The sequence below is a fragment of the Vipera ursinii genome (assembly GCF_947247035.1).
Source record: "Vipera ursinii genome assembly, chromosome: 1".
NCBI lineage: Eukaryota > Metazoa > Chordata > Lepidosauria > Squamata > Viperidae > Vipera > Vipera ursinii.
Genome location: NC_139512.1, coordinates 276,970,175 through 276,989,942, shown reverse-complemented (window position 1 = coordinate 276,989,942; position 19,768 = coordinate 276,970,175). Strand labels below are relative to the sequence as shown.

Genomic DNA, 19,768 nt, shown 5'->3' with positions numbered 1-19,768 from the left:
CAAATAGGACTGTTCAGTATTAACATCAATTTTCCGTAATCTAGTACTGTATCTACCAAATGGATTAGACTAAAATTCCACTTTAACTATCCAGCGTTCAATGATTTATTTCAGCTAGAGATTATGGGAGCTATAGTCCAACATATCTGAAGAATGCAGATTGAGGGGGGGAAAACCCTTATCTACATCAATTTTTTTAAAAAGCAACCATCACCATCATCTCCATCATGCCATAAGGTTAAATTCAGATAAATAAGGACTTCCTATAGTTTCACCTTCTCACTGTGAGAAGAACATCATGGGGCTGTGCCTCCTAGTCTGTGGGATAGAGATCTCAGGAGATTTAAGGTGGTAGGTGGAAAAAGCGGATGTAAAAAACAATTTTTGCTCTTTCTTTTTCGTTATAGTATATTGCTAAGATAATCTTTACACAACATATGTATACAATAAATTCCTTATGTGCTAGAATCTCCAATATAATCCTAACAATAATTCTATATTAGATCGCAATATTGTCTTCAGAGTGTGACAGACTTATTTAAAGCTATTGAGTGATTTCATGATTGAAGTGAGATATGAACTGAGCATATCTCATATCATGCTCAACTCATTTTCAATCATGCTGTTACCATCTCTCATCTTAGGGTTAAACCAAACTATTCATCTTTTTTTAAAAAATCAAGATATTAGAAAATACTAGACAGAAAATGCTAAGAAAAACCCCAGGGACACTATTGATAGTAGTGTCACACTCAAAGGACAAATATGCACTTCTGTGCATGCCAATTTATTGCACAGAGAAATTATGTATCATAATTATGAAATGGCTTATAAATCTAAAAAATGAGGCATCTAATAACTGTACAAATTATAGGGATGGATTTTGATCTAATAGTGCTTCTGAACCTTATCCCTTAGCCCCTGAAAATTTTATCATTTCTCCTCTATTCATATAACTGAATGTGTAGTAAAAATGTGATCTTAAGAACTAGAAATTTCATTTTTATTCTTCATAATTCCTTTACTGCAATCATTATCATTATTCTTAAATAGCTTTTGCAGCTACAGTTATTTTTTTCCTAAATGTTAGTTGCAACCCAATTGGAAGTGATAAAGCAGCAAATTATATGGTACAGAAGAAATGCTGATATACAAATTTGTGGAACATCCATGATACATTTCCAATTTATATACTATATATACTCCCTACTGGATGTTTTTCTTGTTGATATGAATTTTATTTTCTCATAAGATAGAAGTAAGAAGTAGAGTTCCTCAAGAATTGGTATAGATGATTTTTAACATGTTTGTGAATTATCTTCATCTGGGGTAAGCAGAGAATTGGCAGACCACACTATACTATTTAAAGAGGTCTAGAAGCATCCCTTGACACTGGGTGAATGGTTAACCAAATAGCTAACGCAGCCAAAATCAGTTAAATATAAAATGAAGCATATTGTCCTTCCCACCCCCAAGACCCAAAACCTAATTTGACATATACAGTGATGGCTTCTGAGCAGGTTATAATTAACTGGAAAAAGATCTTTAGATCACAGTGGGTAGCACAGTGGAGATGCTGACTAAGTACATTCCACATTGTGTAAAATGTAGACTTCATGATAGGAGTCCTTAAGAAAGGGTTAAAATATAAAATGCCAATAATATAAGAAAAGTATACACAGAGTATAATTAACCTTGGGAATGCATTCCTATAAGATATGGTGATTGGCCATCAACTTGGTTGCATTTAAGATCGGAATATATAAATTCATGAAGGACAGGTCTAGCAAGATCTAATAATTTTGAGATTAGTGTTACCTCCCAGTTGAGGGAAGCTGCAGAGAACCAGTGGCTGAAGAGATGAATGTGTCTTCTCGTATTTATGGGCACCATGAAAGAGAAAACATGCTGACTGGCCATGCCTGAACATGAGGCTGACTTATGAACTATTAAAAATAAAAAGGTGCTCTTGCCCAAATTTCAACTGTAATGTTTGGGATTAAGAATTTATCTCGCAAAGATTGCCTTTTTCTCAGCTTCCCAGCATGTGACTTTGTTCTTCAGATCACTCAAATCATTAAAAGAAACATTGCCCTCTAATCATGAAAAAATGCATTAAACTTCAAGAAAGTTCACCTTGACTAAATATGGCTTAGCATTTGGAAAGATTACATCATCATTTTAGCCATTTTCGCTTCCAATCCTGTATCAAAGAAATGGGGCCACTTTTTTTTAAGTGACTAAACATATATACTTTCAAGGAAGATCAGGTCTATAGCAAGTCAGATAAACCACTACCATCAAAAGACTACAATTTCCCAACAGCCATGCTAACAGTATTTTAACCGTATGGACTTAATTGCATAAGGTTAAGCTGTCAGAATAAGTATTCTAAAAAAAAATTCAAAATCAAGATACCAGAATGCCAAGAAACCATAGGTCACCAATTAAACTTCTGGATTAGCATTCAAGTCCTTAGCAAAGGTGCTTATTATTCAAATTAATCTGAGATGGAAAGCAAATTATTTCACAGCTAAAAGAAAAATGTTGTAATCATTTTCAGTGTGACAAGTGTTTTATTTATTTTACATTATTCTACAATGGGACTGACACTGTGATGGGGTAAGGAGATATAAAGCTCTTGTAATCTAAAATCTTAATGAGTCAGACTTTGAAAGGGTATCCTAATGGATCTGGAGAGTATTGAATCTGACTTATACAAGCACTTAAGAAAACTTATATGGCTCAAGAAAGGACATTTCTGGAATAAACAAGATTCATTATGGTAAAAATAAAGTTTCCTAACCCAACTAAATCATACTGCTTAAATTCTGGAGAATCTCTTATGATATTGTGCTTGGTGCTAAAGAGATGTTATCAAACTTTCGGTCTGGATTTTTCACTCCACGGACCGGTGGCTATAATCAGAGGGTGGCTATAATCAGGTTTGTGTGTTTTTTTTAAAAAAGTGTGCTTAATACAGTGGTTTTCCTCTAAAAAGTACAGCTATTCTCCCTGAATGACCTTTTCCTTCCTATTGGCTGCAAAACAGATCCAATGCAAATACACCAGACAACAAAAGTCAGGGAGAAGGGAGGGGGGGAAAAGCCTGCCCAGTAAAAGATCGCCATGTGATCAAAATTCAGAAGCTTGGCAACTGGTTCATATTTATGACGGCTGTGGTGTCCCAGGGTCATATGATCAACTTTTGCAACCCTCTGACAAGCAAAGTCAATGGGGAAGCCAGATTCACTTAACAACCGGGTAACTAACTTAACAACTGCAGCGATTCATTTAACAACTGTGGCAAGGAAGGTTGCAAAATGGGGGCAAAATTCACTTAAATGTTTCACTTAGCAACATAACTTTTAGGCTCAATTGTGGTCGTAAGTGGAGGACTACCTGTATAAACAGACACCTAAATCTAAATATGACTTGCTTTGGGGTAAATCTGTTGCAGGAGATACAAAAGATACAAAAGTGTTTCTTTTCTTTCCCCCCCACCTCCCCACATCACCTAAAGCTCTTAACTTCCATACATTGAGCGGTGGCGGCCAGATAGCACTTTGCAATACTGGACGTCCATCCTCAAGCTGAAATCCAAAAGTAGGTTTTAAGACTCAACCTTCCTGAGGCGGAGACAAGGTGTTTCAGAAAGAGAGGATTCTGCTGCAAACCTGTTCTCCCCACCCACCCTCTTCATTTCCTTTTCCCTTCCCCGTTCAAAAAAGGGGGGCCCATTAGAGATGCTGCCTTTTCTTCAACATTGACTCAGCCTTCCATCCTTCTGAGGTAGGTAAAATGAGGACCCAGATTGTTGGGGGCAATTAAGCTGACTTTGTAATAATGCCGCTTGGGGTGTGTGTGAAAGCCCTAATAAGCAGGCATATACATAGAATGAAGGCTACTGCTAAGCTTGTAAGCCGCCCTGAGTCTTCGGAGAAGGCGGGATATAAATGGAATTAAAATAAAATAAATAAATAAAAACATATCCTCCTGATTGAATAGACCCGGGTGTGTAGACAACACACACACACACACACACAGGGCGGGAGGGGAAGAGAGGAGAATGAGATCAGGCAGCCCATCAGCATAAAAGGACACAAATCCTAAACTACCAGACTCCCTGCGCGCCACCTGTGCCCCCTCCCATCCTTCCTGCCACCCCCACTCCCGGACCCCAGGCACTTCTTCCACCCACTCCTCCCGGCCAGCCTGCGTTTGCAAGACTCCACGCTAGCCCGGACTCTTTTGCCCCACATCGCTTCCCTAATCATTACGTGGGTTCGTGGGGGTGGTGGGTGGTGGAGGGGAGGGGTGTAAAGGGAGAAAACACCGATAAAAAGCAAGAAAGCAAAACAGCCGCTCCTCCTTCGCCAACAGCCGGAGCATCTGACATAAAGGCGAGGGGAAGATTAGGAGACGGGGAGTCGTCGGCTCCCACCCGAGAGTCTCCCGCCCAGACGCACGGATCCTGCATCCTCCGAAGGGGACGATGAGATGAATGGAAGGGAAAGAGGGAGGATGGAAGGAAGGAAGGAAGGAAGGAAGGAAGGAAGGAAGGAAGGAAGGGAGGGAGGGAGGGAGGGAGGGAGGGAGGGAGGGAGGAAGGAAGGAAGGAAGGAAGGAAGGAAGGAAGGAAGGAAGGAAGGGAGGGAGGGAGGGAGGGAGGGAGGGAGGAAGGAAGGGAGGGAGATGGGAATGAGATAGAGAGAGGCAGGGAAGGAAGGAAGGAAGGAAGGAAGGAAGGAAGGAAGGAAGGAAGGAAGGAAGGAAGGAGCGCGACAGAGCCCAGTTCCTATATAGCAACACCGAAGAGGAGTGGGCAGCTGCAATGAAGGTGCTGGTGGTGGTGGTGATGGGGGGTGGGTGGGTGGGGGGGGAAAGAAATGAATGCCTTACCTCGCCAGCAGACCAGACAGGCAGCGCCAGCTAGTAGCTGCTGGAACTCGTCCGGTGAGGCTTCCGCCCTCCCTGCGTGCCTGTCGCTCCTCCCGGCAAGCCCAGCGTCCAGCGTCTGTCTGTGTCTCAGGCTCAGGTCGTGCAGCCGCCGCCGCTGCTGCTGCTGCTGCTGCTGCTGGGCCTGACACCCCTTTCACGTGATGCAGCCACATGACCCAACATGTTATTTTCTCCCCCCCTCCCTTCCTCCCACAACTCCGGCTCTCTCCCCTCCCCTCCTCTCCTGTTCTGCAGCAGGCGAAGAAAGGAGCTAGCAAGCCGGACGTAGCCAAACGCCCGTGCCCTTCCCAGGCCAGCCAGTGGCTCAGACCAGAAGCACCAAGGCCGGCGATGGCTTTTGCACGCCCGTACAGAGGGGCCGTTTTCCTGCCTCGGCCTTCGCCATGAAACGCTTCCTGGAGGGGGCTTGGGTGATGGGCGTGGGGGGTTGGCGGGCTAGAGAGCGGCCGTATGCCCGGCTCATCGGGTTCGGCCTTCCAGGCCTGTGCCTGGCACGACATTTCAGAATGCCCGATTTCGTTTTGAAAATGAAAGAAGGCCGTTTCGTTGCTTTATGGCAGAGGTCTTCAAACTTGGCCCTTTTATGACTTGTGGACTTCAACTCCCAGAATTCCTCAGCCAGCATCCCTGGCTGAGGAATTCTGGGAGTTGAAGTCCAGAAGTCATAAAAAGGCCAAGTTTGAAGACCCCTGCTTTATGGCGAATCGGTGCATCGAAGATTAACCCTTCAAAAACGATGCGATTCAGCCTTGTTTATTATCTTGAACACCTAAGATCCCAGATAATGAGTTTTGCGTTACGTTTTTGGGCTATTGGGGGGCAGTCTGGCTTGTGTTGTGTTTTTTTTTCCAGGAGCGGAAAAAGTAAATTTAAGACGCTCCCGAACCCATTCATGTCCACCAGAATTCATCATGGGTGGTGGAAAACAAAGCTGTATTGTGCAGTAGGTCTGGAACTAGTCTATGGAATTATTCTACTCCATACCTGTCTGGTTTTCTGTAGGTGAACAATTTTTTTTTTCCAGGGCAGTGTGGGAGGCTAAGTCAGACCTAGTTGCTTTTAGTCAATCAATCAGATGAAATCTGATCAAAGTAATAGTCATTCTGAGTGCCATCCTGGAGGAAAGGTAGGATATATATGTTTTTTTTAATTGTTTGCTCAATTCACCCAGTTTATACAGCCGCCCACTTACCGGACAACTCTAAGTACCTAACAAGGATTAAAAACATTAAATGCAAAGAAAAGTGATCAAATGATAAAAGCACAATGAAATAAAATGTACTATGTTGTGAGCCAGATACGCAACTCATATAATTTACAGCTGGGCCAGAATCTAGAACCAGGTATTTGGAGCCATATTGATACCGGCAAGGTTAGGACTAACCATTCCTATTCCCAACCTGAGCCAATCCAGAATACCAGGATCAATTCAGAAGAATATCAGAATCAAAATCACTTGAGAGATCAAGAATGCTTAGTTGAATGTGCTACAACCATCCCAGACCAGACAGACAGAAGTCATCCACAAGTATAATCAATGGCACCTCAGTACTATGCCCAGGATTGAAACCCAACTGAAAGGGATCATGTTAATCTGTTTCCTTTAGAGCTTCCTTTAGCTGCCCCTTGACCATCTTCTCTATAATCCTCTCTGAAAAGATTGGAGATAGTTTGGAAATTATCCAATGCTGTTGAGTAAATCAGTGCTTCACAGGAGGCATATTGGATCTAATAAACTGGTGGCCACATCAGTACCAGACTTGTCCTCCACACTTAAAAACTCAAAGCTTTTTCCGGGTAGTCCAAGACAGTGCTTCAACTTACCTCAAAAAGATATGAAAGTCGGATTCAGCTCAAACTCTATTCAAATGACCCCTATCTTATCAATTGCCTAAAATAATTGTCACAGCAGCCTGCAGATATTCCTCTGACCATTCTGTAACAGGGACAGGTCACTTTGAACAGGGCTGCTGGCCAGCACTCTGCAGATTACTGCTCTTAATGCTGCCATTTGGTCCTTAACATAGACTTTTAAGTATTTCCTTCTCTGTCTCCAGCGATACCCCAGGCATCTTTTCTGTTGCTTTGTTTCCAAAAATTCTGAAAATCAGGGAATCCCCTGAAATCAATGAACAGGAGGGGGCCACACAAGCTTAGTCCGATGGAAAGCCAATGTCATCTCATTTCAAGTGAGTCAAATTGGGTAACACAGTATCAGGGAATTCCCCAAGGTACTTATGTTAATGATCTGACCATGATAGAGGACAGTCATTAACATTTCCCAAGTTCAGTCCATTACATATAGTGCTCCAAGATAAAACACACCTAAGGTGTGACTCCTGAAGTATTGGATTTTTGATGGCTAGGGTAAAATCTTCATGACCATGAACTCCTGAGCCTCTTCAGACTCTGTACCTGGAGATCAAAGGTTAAAATACCCCAGTTGCATAACCCTGGGAAATTCTACCTGTAACCTTGCCATAAAATGAACAGGAAGGTAATTACAACAGCGGCAAATCTATCATTATCTATTCGAACAAGCCGGCCTGGTCTGATGGGTTTGGAGTTTTAACATTGTTTTTAACTAACTTACTGCATCGGGCACAATCATTTAATTTTAAATCTTGTATCCTGTATTCTTATTTTTATTGCCCTGTACACTGGTATATAAATCAAATAAATAAATCTGTTCCCTAGAACTTAACTTCACAAAAGATCACATATAGTAAGATGGATGGATGGATGGATGAGGAGAAAGAAAGGCACCCTTACCACACTCAAACATACCCCATACCATCACCCATACCAGCCTAGGAGACAAAACAATGCCATTTCATGGACTACGATGCTATGAGTAGGATGTTGTGATAGTTATCTTCATTGACAGGAAAAATATTAAAATTTCAGAAACAAAAAAACAGTTTTAAAGAACTGCATCAGGAATACACTTACCTTTTATTTAGGAATAAATGTACAGCTCTCTGGATTTTTTTAAGCAATCATTTGTCTGAAGGAAACATGTTTTTAAAAATCTTTCGACTGTGCATGTCCATCATTGATAAAATTATTCATTGATTGTTTAAACTCATTGAAAAGGAAGATTTTTCCCCCCTTACAAACAGGCAAAGGAGAATTATGTTTTTCTTCGTTCCTTTGGTTCTGGAAGCATAGAAACTAGTACATTTTGTAATGAAAATTGGAAAATGTGGGGGTTTATCCAGAAGGGCTATGAATAAATTCCCTCCACCCTCAGAAATACTTCTCATTATTAGGAGTGTTTGTGGAAGAATTAGCTATACCTGTCTAGTGTTCACCTGGGAGAATAAAGGGGTAGGACCCATGTAAGAAGGAGCCATTCTGGGACCAACTGAAGAAATGGAGTAATTTTGGATCCATCCAACGCCAATCTGATTGCACCTCCAGAATTCTACAGTGAAAAGATGAAATTAAGAAATTGCTACAAATAGCAGAGACCTTTCAATTCTTATTCCTCTCTTCCTCAAGGCAAGGGAATTGTATTCTTAAGACATCATTTTTGAAATAAAAAATTGCCTTAATTATTTATTTGAAAGAACAGATGTTTCCCCATCTTTCAGTTTTTTTTCTCAGTGTGTGTGTATTTAATATTTAAATATTTTAAATATTTTAAATAAACTATTTCATTAAAAGTTACATCAACATATATATCACTAGTATGCTGCTATTCTAGTCTTTTTTATCTATTTTTCCACAAGATATTGATTGCCTGAATTGCGACAAACCTGCAAAATTGGCTTTAGAGGTAAGAGGGCATTAAAGAAATGTACCTAATATATGCTAGTAAAAAGCAATAACTTGGAGATATTCCATCAAAGATACCACAATCAATCATCTATAAATAGCCTTATGTACTGGATTTGGAATATGTTATAACTATATTGGATTGAGCTGCAAACTAGTTAGGTACTTTGTGTTGAAATTGCCCAGAATGCATTTTCTGCTAGTTGACTACTATGCTATCTTCATTCTTCATATCTTCTTGGCATTCCGCCACCATGGATTCCACAACCTTTTCTCCTTCCTTGTCTATACTATTCCAGTTGATGGATAGTCTTCCTGAGATGAACCAAGTTCTTGGAGGTAATGTACAATCTTAAAAATTTCTGTATTTGTTCATTTGTGAAAAACTTTGAATCTATCAGGCTTAGGAAGGGCCTACACAAATTATCATAGGAGAAGTAGGCTGAATGGTGATGACAAACATTTATTGGTGACCAGAAACTCACATGGATGTATAAATGAAGTCACCAATTCAGCTTGACTCAGAGAAAACTTTACCTTTAAATGTTATTACATCAAGTTTGAAACACAGAGTTTAAACAAACGCTTAAGTGCTTAAGTGAAATCTGCATATATGTCTTAACTAATTTTCTAACACGAAACAGGCATAATATAAATGAAATCTTTTATTTCATTACTGTCCAATGTAAGTACTTTCCAATTAAGTTAACTGATTCTATCTTCTGAGGAAAGAAACATTTTATAGATGTACACAAGTTATCAACACTTTTAGTCAAACTTTTGTGTTGAAACATTTTTGCCTTCAAAGCTACAGAATATGGCTATGACTTTCATTCTTTTCCAATTGTTTCCTATCTTTTCTGTGGCAATGGCAGAGCAACAAATGATTTGTAGTTTTTTGCATAGGTGTATTATCTCGTATTGATACACATTTATATAATTTAAATTTGAAATTAATAACATCTGATACAGTACAGAGGTAAGAGGTTTTCATAAATGCAAGTGATTTTAATTTTAATGATAGGTGCCGGAACCCAATCAAGATGTGGAAATGGTTTTGGGGACAGAGAGATGGGAGAAATTCATAGGAGAAAAAAAAACCCAAAGGAATAAAACCTGAACTTTGGTGATAGGAAAGTAGATATTGCTCATTTAGAAATCCTAGGAAAAATACCATACCACAATATGACCTATCATATGGCTAGCTCTATTTTAAACAATTCTCCTATAATAAGTAAGGAGTCTCTCTTCATACCAAATTATTTGTCCTCCAAATTCTATTGTGCCATGTATTTTGGAAGCAAAATTTATCTAAGTTAAGAAAAGACATGCTAACAGCTCAATCAACTATCAGAACTAGAAACATGGGCATTACATAGTGCTAGAAACATAGACATTACATAGACATTGCCATTCATTCCAAAGCAGCTAATAACCTGAGTTTTAAAAGAATGAATGTGTGACTCACAGATATTCAGCGACTTTTAATAAATTGGGTAAGAGCTTTTTGTCCTGGTAAGTTTCCTGTGACAAGACTGAGGCTAAAAGATGTCTAGAAATAGGTCTTACATCAGATGTAAAAGATTGGATATAAAGCAAAAAGGAATCAAATATCAGAAAAAGAGTTTTCTTTTTCTCTTTTAAGAGTTATTCATTTTTCTTCCAACCATGGTAAGAAGTGAAAGCAAAAATGACCAGAAGTATTGTAAAGAAAAATTATAGGAAGGAGAGCAAATAGCAATGTGATTCATTAAGCAGAGCAATGAGGCTTGAATCTATTTGAAATATCTTGTCACCAATAGGCTGCTAGTTACACACAGTGCAGAATCTCAGACTGCCAGCCATAAAATGGGGACACTTGTGACTAAGTTATTGTTCTAAAACTTAAAGATAATAAAGCATATTAAAGTGGTTCATGCATTATAATTATGAACTGTAATCGATCATGATAATCAGTTGATTAATGGTGTTCTTTTTAAATTAAAAGAAAATCTTTGGGCACAGTGGAAGAATTTTTTTAAAAATATTTTTTACGCTTACAGAAGCGGCTTAAAATGTTGTTTTTTAGATTTCAGGAATTAGCTATATAGTGGTCAGTGTAATATTCCATGTGATTTACTAAAAATGTTTAAGCACAGATGATATTATGTACATAGCATAATTCTAATCAGGAATCAATAGTTTCCAGAGTCCAAGTTTTTCTCTCTTCCAAATGGTATAGCAGAATTTAGCAAAAATTTTAGGTAGCAAATTCCAACATAAAATGCAGTGAGGGCCAAATATATGTACAGTATTTAAAAATCTTATGTGAAAAGAGGCTGTGTGAAATTTAGTGATTCTGTATGTACAGACTTAACTTTGGACACCCCTTGACCCCCAACATACGTGCCAGGTGCTATGCTACTGATCACCACAGGAAAATGTTTATCCTCTCTAAAAGAAACCAAATGATCTCAGCCAGGTTCTCTTTGTGCAACAGTATGTAGGCTTCTAGTAAAAGGTAGCAAACTTAAACTAGAGGCCTTTTTATCTCTTTATAGCCACACGTTCCATTAATCCATTGTTTGTTCTAATGTATAAATATGACATTCATAAAATTCAGCTATAATCAACAGACCATGAATGTGGAAAGCAAGATCAAACAAACTACATTATGGTTTAACTGCTATGTCTAAATTCAACATTCAACAAAACTTTCACAGTGTTATTTTTCAGTATTTCTGGCCAATTAATATACTTAAAGGTAACAAATCAAGCACCTGGTGGAGAAGACAAAGGAGTATAATTATCTTTCATAAACTATTTCAGAATATTTAGAATGAAATGAATAAGCTCGCAATGGTTTATGGTTTTTAGTAATAATATGCACTACTAGAGGATTTTACATAAACTGATATTATGCTGGTGATAAGTTCAGATAGAAAACAAATTATTAGGATGGAATTAAATAGGAAGTCTGAGGGTTTGCTTCCAAGTGTAGAACCATATGCAAACTGCTGTGTTTTGCAGGCATGTAGACAGTTCAAATTTGGGAATTTTGCTTTTTTTCCAAAGTGCTACTCCAAATTATGACCTTAAAAATAACATCCCAAATCATAATTTGTGGTTTCAATCTTAAGGGAGACATACTGTAGTTGATCTGTTTTGTATCAAACCATTTTTGTAAACCTTTAGCTCAAGTGCTATCAGCTATATATGATCTAACACGAAATAACCCTTGGGCACAAAGCCAGCTGGATGACCTTGGAGGCAATGGCAAAGCACTGCTGAAAAAGCTAGCCAAGAAACTTGCAGGCACTTGTCCAGGCAGTCTCTGAGAATGACTGAATAGGGGAAAAAAACACAATAATTACAATTTGTTTACAACTTCTGGAAAAGGCTCTGCTGTGGAGGGGTTGCAAGTGAGTCTTACACTGCAGATTGTGAATGTTTCCCTTATTGCAGGTTGGGTTGGGTTGGGGTGAAAAAAAAGTGCCTCAGTTAAAGCTACTCAACCAGCCAGCATGGCTGAAGGACTTTCACTTAGGTTTCCCGTATCTTTTTTCTTCTTCAGTTCAATCGTGTCCAGTTCTTGGAGACCGCCGGACATATAACACAGAAAAGGGTAACGTAGGGAAACAAAGGCTTAAGAGTTTTGTATAATGTACAGGTAATATAGTATACACAACCTTTTGAACATCCCGACATTTATTAACAACAAACTATGATGTCACATTATAACTCTTCGACAAGTATTTTTAAATCTTTGCTACAAATATTATTTGGTTATTATGGGCCATGAACACTTTTAAATATTAGTCAATTTTAACATCTGTCCAGAATTATATATTTTCAGGTACTTTTGTTTATTTCAATTTAACCCTTTTTGCATGTCACAAATATTTCACCTTTGGGACTGAAAGAGAAAACAATATACTTAATAAATTAGTACATTAACATCTGTATAAGCATAAAATCTAAATATTTCATCCAGTCTATATATCAACATACGTTTGGAAAATTACTTAAAACTTTTAAAAGGGTACAGAAAATACCCTAGTAGTTCCCAACCATTTGCAAAGATAGGATTAAAACTAGTTTTTCTATGAATGTATGCTCTCACTATAGAAAATGGGAGAGCAATTTCTGTAGATTCTTTGGGCAACTCTTAGCCCAGTTCCAAAGTAATAGCCATTTATTTATATTATCTCCAATCCAAGCATATGGAAATTTACTTAGAAGTATCATTCCATGAATAATAACATTGATGTACAGAAAAAGTGTGCATAGGACAGTACTGCATGTCTGAACAGTCATGCATTGACGAATGTTTTAAAATTAGTTGTTTTTATTCAAGACGGTTCATAGTAATGATATAAAATGTTGAACAGGAAATAGTTAAAATTTTACTGTTTTAAAGTTTTACTTTATGAAGTTTTACTATTTAGTTAAAACCTAAAAATAAAGCCCAGCTCAAAATGATATTCTAGTTGCCATCCTGGAATCAGCTTCCCCTGGAGGTTTGAGTTGCTCCCACCCTGTTGGCATCCCAACAAGCCTTTAAAATATTTTGTTCTCCAGGCCTTGGGCTGAATGATCTGAGGCTCATTAGCAAAGTTTATATGGTTAAAGGTTGTTGTTCAGATTTGCTATATTGTTGTCTTCATCTTTATTGTATTATTTACTTTGTCCTGTTTAGTAAGAGCCATTTGCAATGGGGCAGTGCCTAAATTGAATAAACTGAATTGAACTGGGTCCTACACATGTTAATTCAGGAATAATTCTCACTGAACCTAGTGAAATATACTACTGTGAATTAAAAATGACTAGGCTATGAAACAGTTCTATTCACCATGTAGTCTGCACATTATTCATGTACAGGTAGTCCTCACATTACAGTAGTTTGTTTAGGGATAGTTCAAAGTTACAATGGCAGAGACAGTAGTGATTTATAACCACCGGGAGAAGGGCGGTATATAAATAAAATTAATAATAATAATAATAATTTTTCACACTGATGACCATTGCAGCATCCCCAGGGTCACATGATCAAAATTCAGATGCTTGTCAACTGATTAATATTTATGACAGTTGCAGTGTCCTGGGGTCAGGTGATCACATTTTTTGACCTTCTGACCTGCAAACTCAATGGGGAAGCTAGATTCACTTAACAGCCATGTTACTAACTTAACAACTGCAATGGTTCATTTAACAGCTGAGGCAAGGAAGGTTGCAAAATGAGACAAAAATCACTTAACTGTCTTGTTTAGAACTGAAATTTTGGGCTCAATTGTGCTTGCAAGTCAAGGACTACCTGTATGCTTTTTCAAGAGTACTCAAATTACAAAATTTAATAGTCTTCCTTGGAAATATAAAAAAACAACTCCTTCATATTCTATTAAAACATACATACTGTATTTTAAGGTGGCTTTCTCTATAGGAATATTACAGAGAGCAACTGAATATCAGCATTAACATTGCACCCACCTCTGCAAAGAACATCTTAAGAATCTCCAATCCTATAGTAATTTGCACTGGCTTAATGAACTATTAGCATAATTGCATTTTTAAGACAGGATGAAACTGAAAATAATAAAAGAGAATTCTTGATATGTATGTAGCTCACTTCTCTTAGTGACTTCAATCTGCCTTAAATTAATTCACAGAAAAATTTACAGGCTTTCAGTTCGATATGTATCCAAATCCAGCCTCGTTTTTTATTTCTGTGTAATAGGAAAAGAGTTCTGGTCCATTAATTCTCCCACTCTCTCTTGCAAGAAGTTAACCATTTCAGCCAACACAAAGACATGTGTTTCATCTAAGTCTTGTATGATGAACTTCTTTCCCAGGGCATTTGATTCATCCAAGTATAGCAGGAACTGCTTCATGGCTGGGTCACTGTGGGGAAAAGGATAAAATTATGGTAATTTCACATAACACTTCAATGAATTAAACTGCAATAGTTACAGTGCAAATGCCAATACAATAAAACCACATTTATGAAATGCATTGAATGTCATAAAGCAACCAAGCAGAAATTCATAAAACATGATGAGATTGAAAAAATGACAACTATTATGAAAACATCCTAATATGTTACGGAGATCGAGTATTTTCAAGATTCTCCCAAATATCCAATTCTGACCAAATATCCAGTTATACTGTGTGCATCCTGGCAACCTTCAGCTGGGAGGATATTTCATACACAGCTACCATGTTTCAAAAGACATCTGTTATGCTTTAGGTAGATGAAAACTCAGGTGTTCATACGACAAAATGCATTGAAGTAGCATTGTTAAGATTCCTAGAAACCAAAACTGTTAAGGCTGTAAAAGTTAAATTTAATCAGTGATGGAAAGAGACTGGCAGCAACTGAATTTAGTAAAATAGGCACATATTCTGGTTATTTTACTTTAGTCCAGGGGTGTCAAACTCGCAACGTCACATGACATACCACGACATATCACAACTTTTTTGCCATTGCCGGCAATAGGGTGGGCGCGGTTTCGCTACGATGTATCCAGCCTGCGGGCTGGCTGTTTGACACCCCTGATTTAGTCCATACACTTTGCAGTCACTGCAATTTCTAATATTTTTCAAGGTTAGCTTTGTATATAACCTGACGTTCTATCCAGGAAGTATTTAAGCCATGAATAATTGCAACAAAGTCCTGTCATCAAGTTAAATCTAAAGTACAAGGTCAGAAAAGATTGCTCCTTCTCATGGATATATTCCAGCAGGAGAATACAAGCCAAGGAATACTGCCAACTTCAGAAGTGATGTTTTGAGAGGAATGCAGCCTTATCCAAGGAAGGCTAAAACCATTAAACCACAATCAAATAGAATGAGTATATCCAACCTATTTGAACTGAGTGCAAACTGTTGGGATTATGTTCAAACCAGATGTTTCATCCAACCAGATAACAATAGCCTGTGGTTTTCAATGTCCTCAAGATCATATATACAAGTATCAAGGGCATAATGATGACTTTTTAGCTCAGTCTGAATCACAATTTTCAAGTTTCATGAAAAACAGGTAGTCCTCAGTTAACTAAGGTAATTGGGATTATAATCTCTGTTACTAAGCGAGGCAGTTATAAAGCATGAAGTCATGTTTTGCAAAGGCAATCCCCACTGTCATCATCAAGAGATTTTGTGGATTACTAAGTGAAGATGTGCAAGCAACATCAGTGGAGAAACCAGCAGCAAGTTGCAACTCCCAGCTTGCAAACAAGCTGGAAGGCTGATATGTAGCTGGACTTGATGCAGTTGCTGCAGGGTGCACAAAAAGTTGGTGTTGTGCAAGCAGGGCAGTGTGGGGTTGTCTACTCTTGGGTGCAGTAGACTTACCAGAGTGACTTGCCACCTTCTGTACTGGCTTTCCCTACTGGCTTCCCATTTGCTTGTGGGAAGCCAGAGGGAAAGTTACAAATAGTAAACATGTGATTGCAGAATGCTGCAACTATTGTAAATGCAAGCTAGTACTGGAATTGACAGAACTGATGTCAGGCTATAAGTATCACTCATTCAACACCATCATAACTTTGAATGGTTGCTGAGCAAGGGGTTAGGACTGCCTGTACTGCAAAGCACAAAACTGAATCTTGCAGATTCCATTGGCTATAAACCCAGGAGAAATATCAACAGGTATTATCCTCTGGATCCTATCCTTCAGGAACAGCTTGAATTTAATATTAGGATCCCAATCCTTGCAAAGCAACAGATGATTATCAAATGGGACTATGTACACAAGAAGAATCCAAGGGCTATGTTCCAATTGTCCCTTTCATTGCACAAATTCATTCACTATGGCAATTTTGTCACTTGCAGTTCTGAAACTAGGCCAAAATATTGCATTAAAAAAGATGAACTCACTTATGTTATTTATTCTATCAGAGGATTGTGTTGTGACAGTCACCAACTTCATCACAGATTTTATATAATCAAAATACAAATTAAATTTAGAAATAGATGGTCAAATATATAAAGTTTTCAGTGTAAGTTCAATTCAGAATAGATTTTTTTTCCAATAACATTTTTCAATCTGGAAGAGATTCTGGGGAAGGAGAAGTAAATCTACCAAGCCATTTTTCTTTCTTTCTTTGAAGCGTTAAGGCAGCTGCACCCTTAACAAGGCTCACATGGTTGTTTTGAAAGCTGTCCATTTTTGTCTCTGCCTGTATGCGCATGTGTAGCCACTTTTCTTATGTTCCCCAAAGAAGTGCTATTTGTACATGCATAAACAGCTGCTATAGTACTTCAAAGAAAAGTGCATTGTTTGTGCTAATGCATTTTGTGAAATCTCTTTTGATTTCTTTTTGCAATCACTGGCCTAAGAAATATATTCATTTTTGTGTCACAGCCACATAGTAAACATAAAAATCCTCTGAATATTTCTACTATTGTACTGTATACACGTCCATCTGTAGTAGAGTAAAAGGATGGCTGTCCAAATCTTTGAGCCAAAGCAACTTCCTTTCCTTTGAAACTGAGATGTTTGCCGGAATCTTACAGCAGCTGGTTGTACGAAAGCAAGTAAAGGAATGTAAACCTCTCATCCAAGTTGTGGAGTGAAATTTTCCAACATGCATGAAAAAAACAAACCTGGATTTAGATATCTAGGGTGTAACTAGATAGAATTGCATTTGGCATTTATTTAATTGAGCTGAAAACAATTGCCTGCTTCTGGTTTCTTTCAAAGCCTTTTTCCCCCCCTCTAAATTTAACTTCCATCTTAGTTGCCTCATTATTTGTATGCACACACTGCTTTTTCTGAAAGCGAATCCCTTTTTAAAAAACCTAGTACCTATCCATTTTTTTCTGTTTTGTTTTTGCTGCTGTATATTCTTAATGAATCCTAAACAGGATTAAAAAGTTTAGATGACCATTAGATGCAGCAAAGAGTTGCAAAAAAACCCTTAATTTGATGCTACCCTCCAGTGATTATCTGGATTTCTGTAGCTTGGATTTGGTATTTTTAGAATCATATTGTCATGGTTCTAATCTGGTAATATGCTCACAAAATTAATATTAAACTGTATTTGCATTGTTCAGTTTACATAAGAGAAAGTACTAGCAGAAGACAGTAATTGCTCTCAGCCCACTCTGTGCTGGTTAAGTGAATTCTTTACAATCTGGAATTTAAACAAGTAACACCTTTAGAAATTAAAGGTAAAGGTAAAGGTTCCCCCGCACATGTGTGCTAGTCGTTTCCAACTCTAGGGGACGGTGCTCATCTCTGTTTCAAAGCCGAAGAGCCAGCGTTTGTCCGAGGACGTCTCCGTGGTCATGTGGCTGGCATGACTAGAAGACAAAGGCGCACGGAACGCTGTTACCTTCCCACCGTAGTGGTCCCTATTTTTCTACTTGCATTTTTACGTGCTTTCGAACTGCTAGGTTGGCAGAAGCTGGTACGAGTAACAGGCGCTCACTCTGTTACGCAGCACTCGGGATTCGACCCGCCAAACTGCCGACCTTCTGATCGAGAAGCTCAGCATCCTAACGCACTCAGCCACCACATCCCTAGTTAGAAATTAGTTAAGGGCAATATTGACAAGCTACTTAAGCCAGTTAAATTTTATTTTAAGTGTAATAAGAAAATGAGGCTGTTGGCAGAATAATCCCCATCCTTATAATATGAATTAGACATACAAATATTCATAGTTTACAGGTTACATGAATAATACACCATATTACATTTCAGTAACATTGTGTTCTTTTAAAATAAGAGTAGGCTATTTTTGCTATTTCACTTGCTGATTACAACCACAACTCCGTTTTTTGTAACCATGTCACAACATAAAACATTTCTTGCTCACGCTGCCAAATTTCTTACAAGCTTGGAGTAGCACTTGCACTGCCAATATATTTTTGCTTACCATTCTATAAGTATTCCTTTCAAAACATTCACCATCTTCTTTACAGTGTCAGATTCCTAAAACATAAAACAGGAAAACTATTTGTAGAAAATGATACAATCTTAAACTGAACAAAATCAATACAAACATCGTGATGGTTAAGCTTCTATCCTAGCCAGCTCAATTGAGCAAAAGGTAAGCTGAATTCAGGCTTACTGATTTTCAAGTAAACGAGAATGGGTCTGTACAGTTAATTAACATTAATTACACACTATAATTCTGAATGCACTTCAATATTTTAATATGATTTCTTTTTTTAAAAAAAAGGAAAACAAAAACCCTATCAATAACATGTATTACTTCTATCTTGAATCTGACATATTTACATCTAGTTTATTATACTTCCTGTTTAGAACTAGATCCACTTTCATTCAAAAGTCAATTTGTGTTTTGTCAAAAGTCACTTTGTTGATCTGGGTTCAACCATTTCAAGCAGCCTAGATGGCAGCGAAGATAGAGAGAAAACTCTCATCATGTACTCGGAATTTTTGCAGCCCAGATTTGGTAGCCCTAATCCAGGGGTAGGCAACCTCGGCTCTTTTATGACTCATGGACTTCAACTCCCAGAATTCCTGAGTCAGCATAGCTGACTCAGGAATTCTGGGAGTTGAAGTCCATGAGTCATAAAAGAGCCGAGGTTGCCTACTCCTGCCCTAATCCTACACTGGAGAAGCCTATTCAGGCTAATGGGGGGAAGAAACCGTATGGTTTACCAAAGCATCTGGCAGCCCTACTATCTGTATCTTCCAGGCAGGTTGCAAATGTACTTTCCCATCACCCAAGGGCCAGACTGATGAGGTTTACTGTGCAAACCACCCTGGATAAAACTAAGCTGAAAGAGAGTAGCTGCAACTATTCACGCTGCCCGGAATTAGCAAAACCTGACGGCTACATTGCCCTGCAGAAGAGGCAATCCCTTAATGCCAGAGATACGAGGTGTAAACGAGGGAGAAGTTGGGGGAAAAAGAGAAAGACCTTCCAAGAAGAAAACAACAACAACAACAACCCACAACCCACTCAGTTCAAGATAACAAAACAAAACACGGAGTTGTGCTTCACCGGTCCAGCAACGTTGCCCTGGCGACGAACACACCAGGTTACTCCTGATTCTCCCACCCGACCGGAAGAAG

General features: G+C 38.3%; 2 protein-coding genes across 4 annotated transcripts in view; both read right to left on the bottom strand.

The window, feature by feature from the left end:
- The window catches only part of TULP4 (TUB like protein 4), an 85,421-nt gene extending 80,335 nt beyond the window's left edge, over positions 1-5,086 (bottom strand). The window contains exon 1 of the mRNA XM_083371172.1: positions 4,903-5,086. The gene's annotated coding sequence lies outside the window, so the exon portion shown is untranslated. The remainder of the gene's footprint in view (positions 1-4,902) is intronic.
- Positions 5,087-12,106: 7,020 nt separating this feature from the next.
- On the bottom strand, positions 12,107-19,766 carry GTF2H5 (general transcription factor IIH subunit 5). 3 transcript variants are annotated; one of them, XR_014490925.1, is made up of 4 exons: positions 19,698-19,766; positions 18,600-18,655; positions 14,348-14,619; positions 12,107-12,312 (listed from the first exon to the last, which is right to left on the bottom strand). XR_014490925.1 is itself a non-coding variant. In XM_083350324.1 (3 exons), the coding sequence occupies exons 2-3, from the start codon at positions 18,632-18,634 to the stop codon at positions 14,439-14,441; spliced, it is 216 nt and encodes a 71-aa protein (XP_083206450.1). In that variant the 5' UTR covers positions 18,635-18,655; positions 19,698-19,766; the 3' UTR covers positions 12,355-14,438. The 3 variants fall into 3 exon arrangements, 2 of the variants coding, with proteins under 2 accessions (XP_083206450.1, XP_083206451.1); XM_083350324.1 differs by lacking the exon at positions 12,107-12,312 and having other exon boundaries at positions 12,355-14,619; XM_083350325.1 differs by lacking the exon at positions 12,107-12,312 and having other exon boundaries at positions 12,355-14,619; positions 19,656-19,748.
- Between the last annotated feature and the right edge of the window lie 2 nt (positions 19,767-19,768).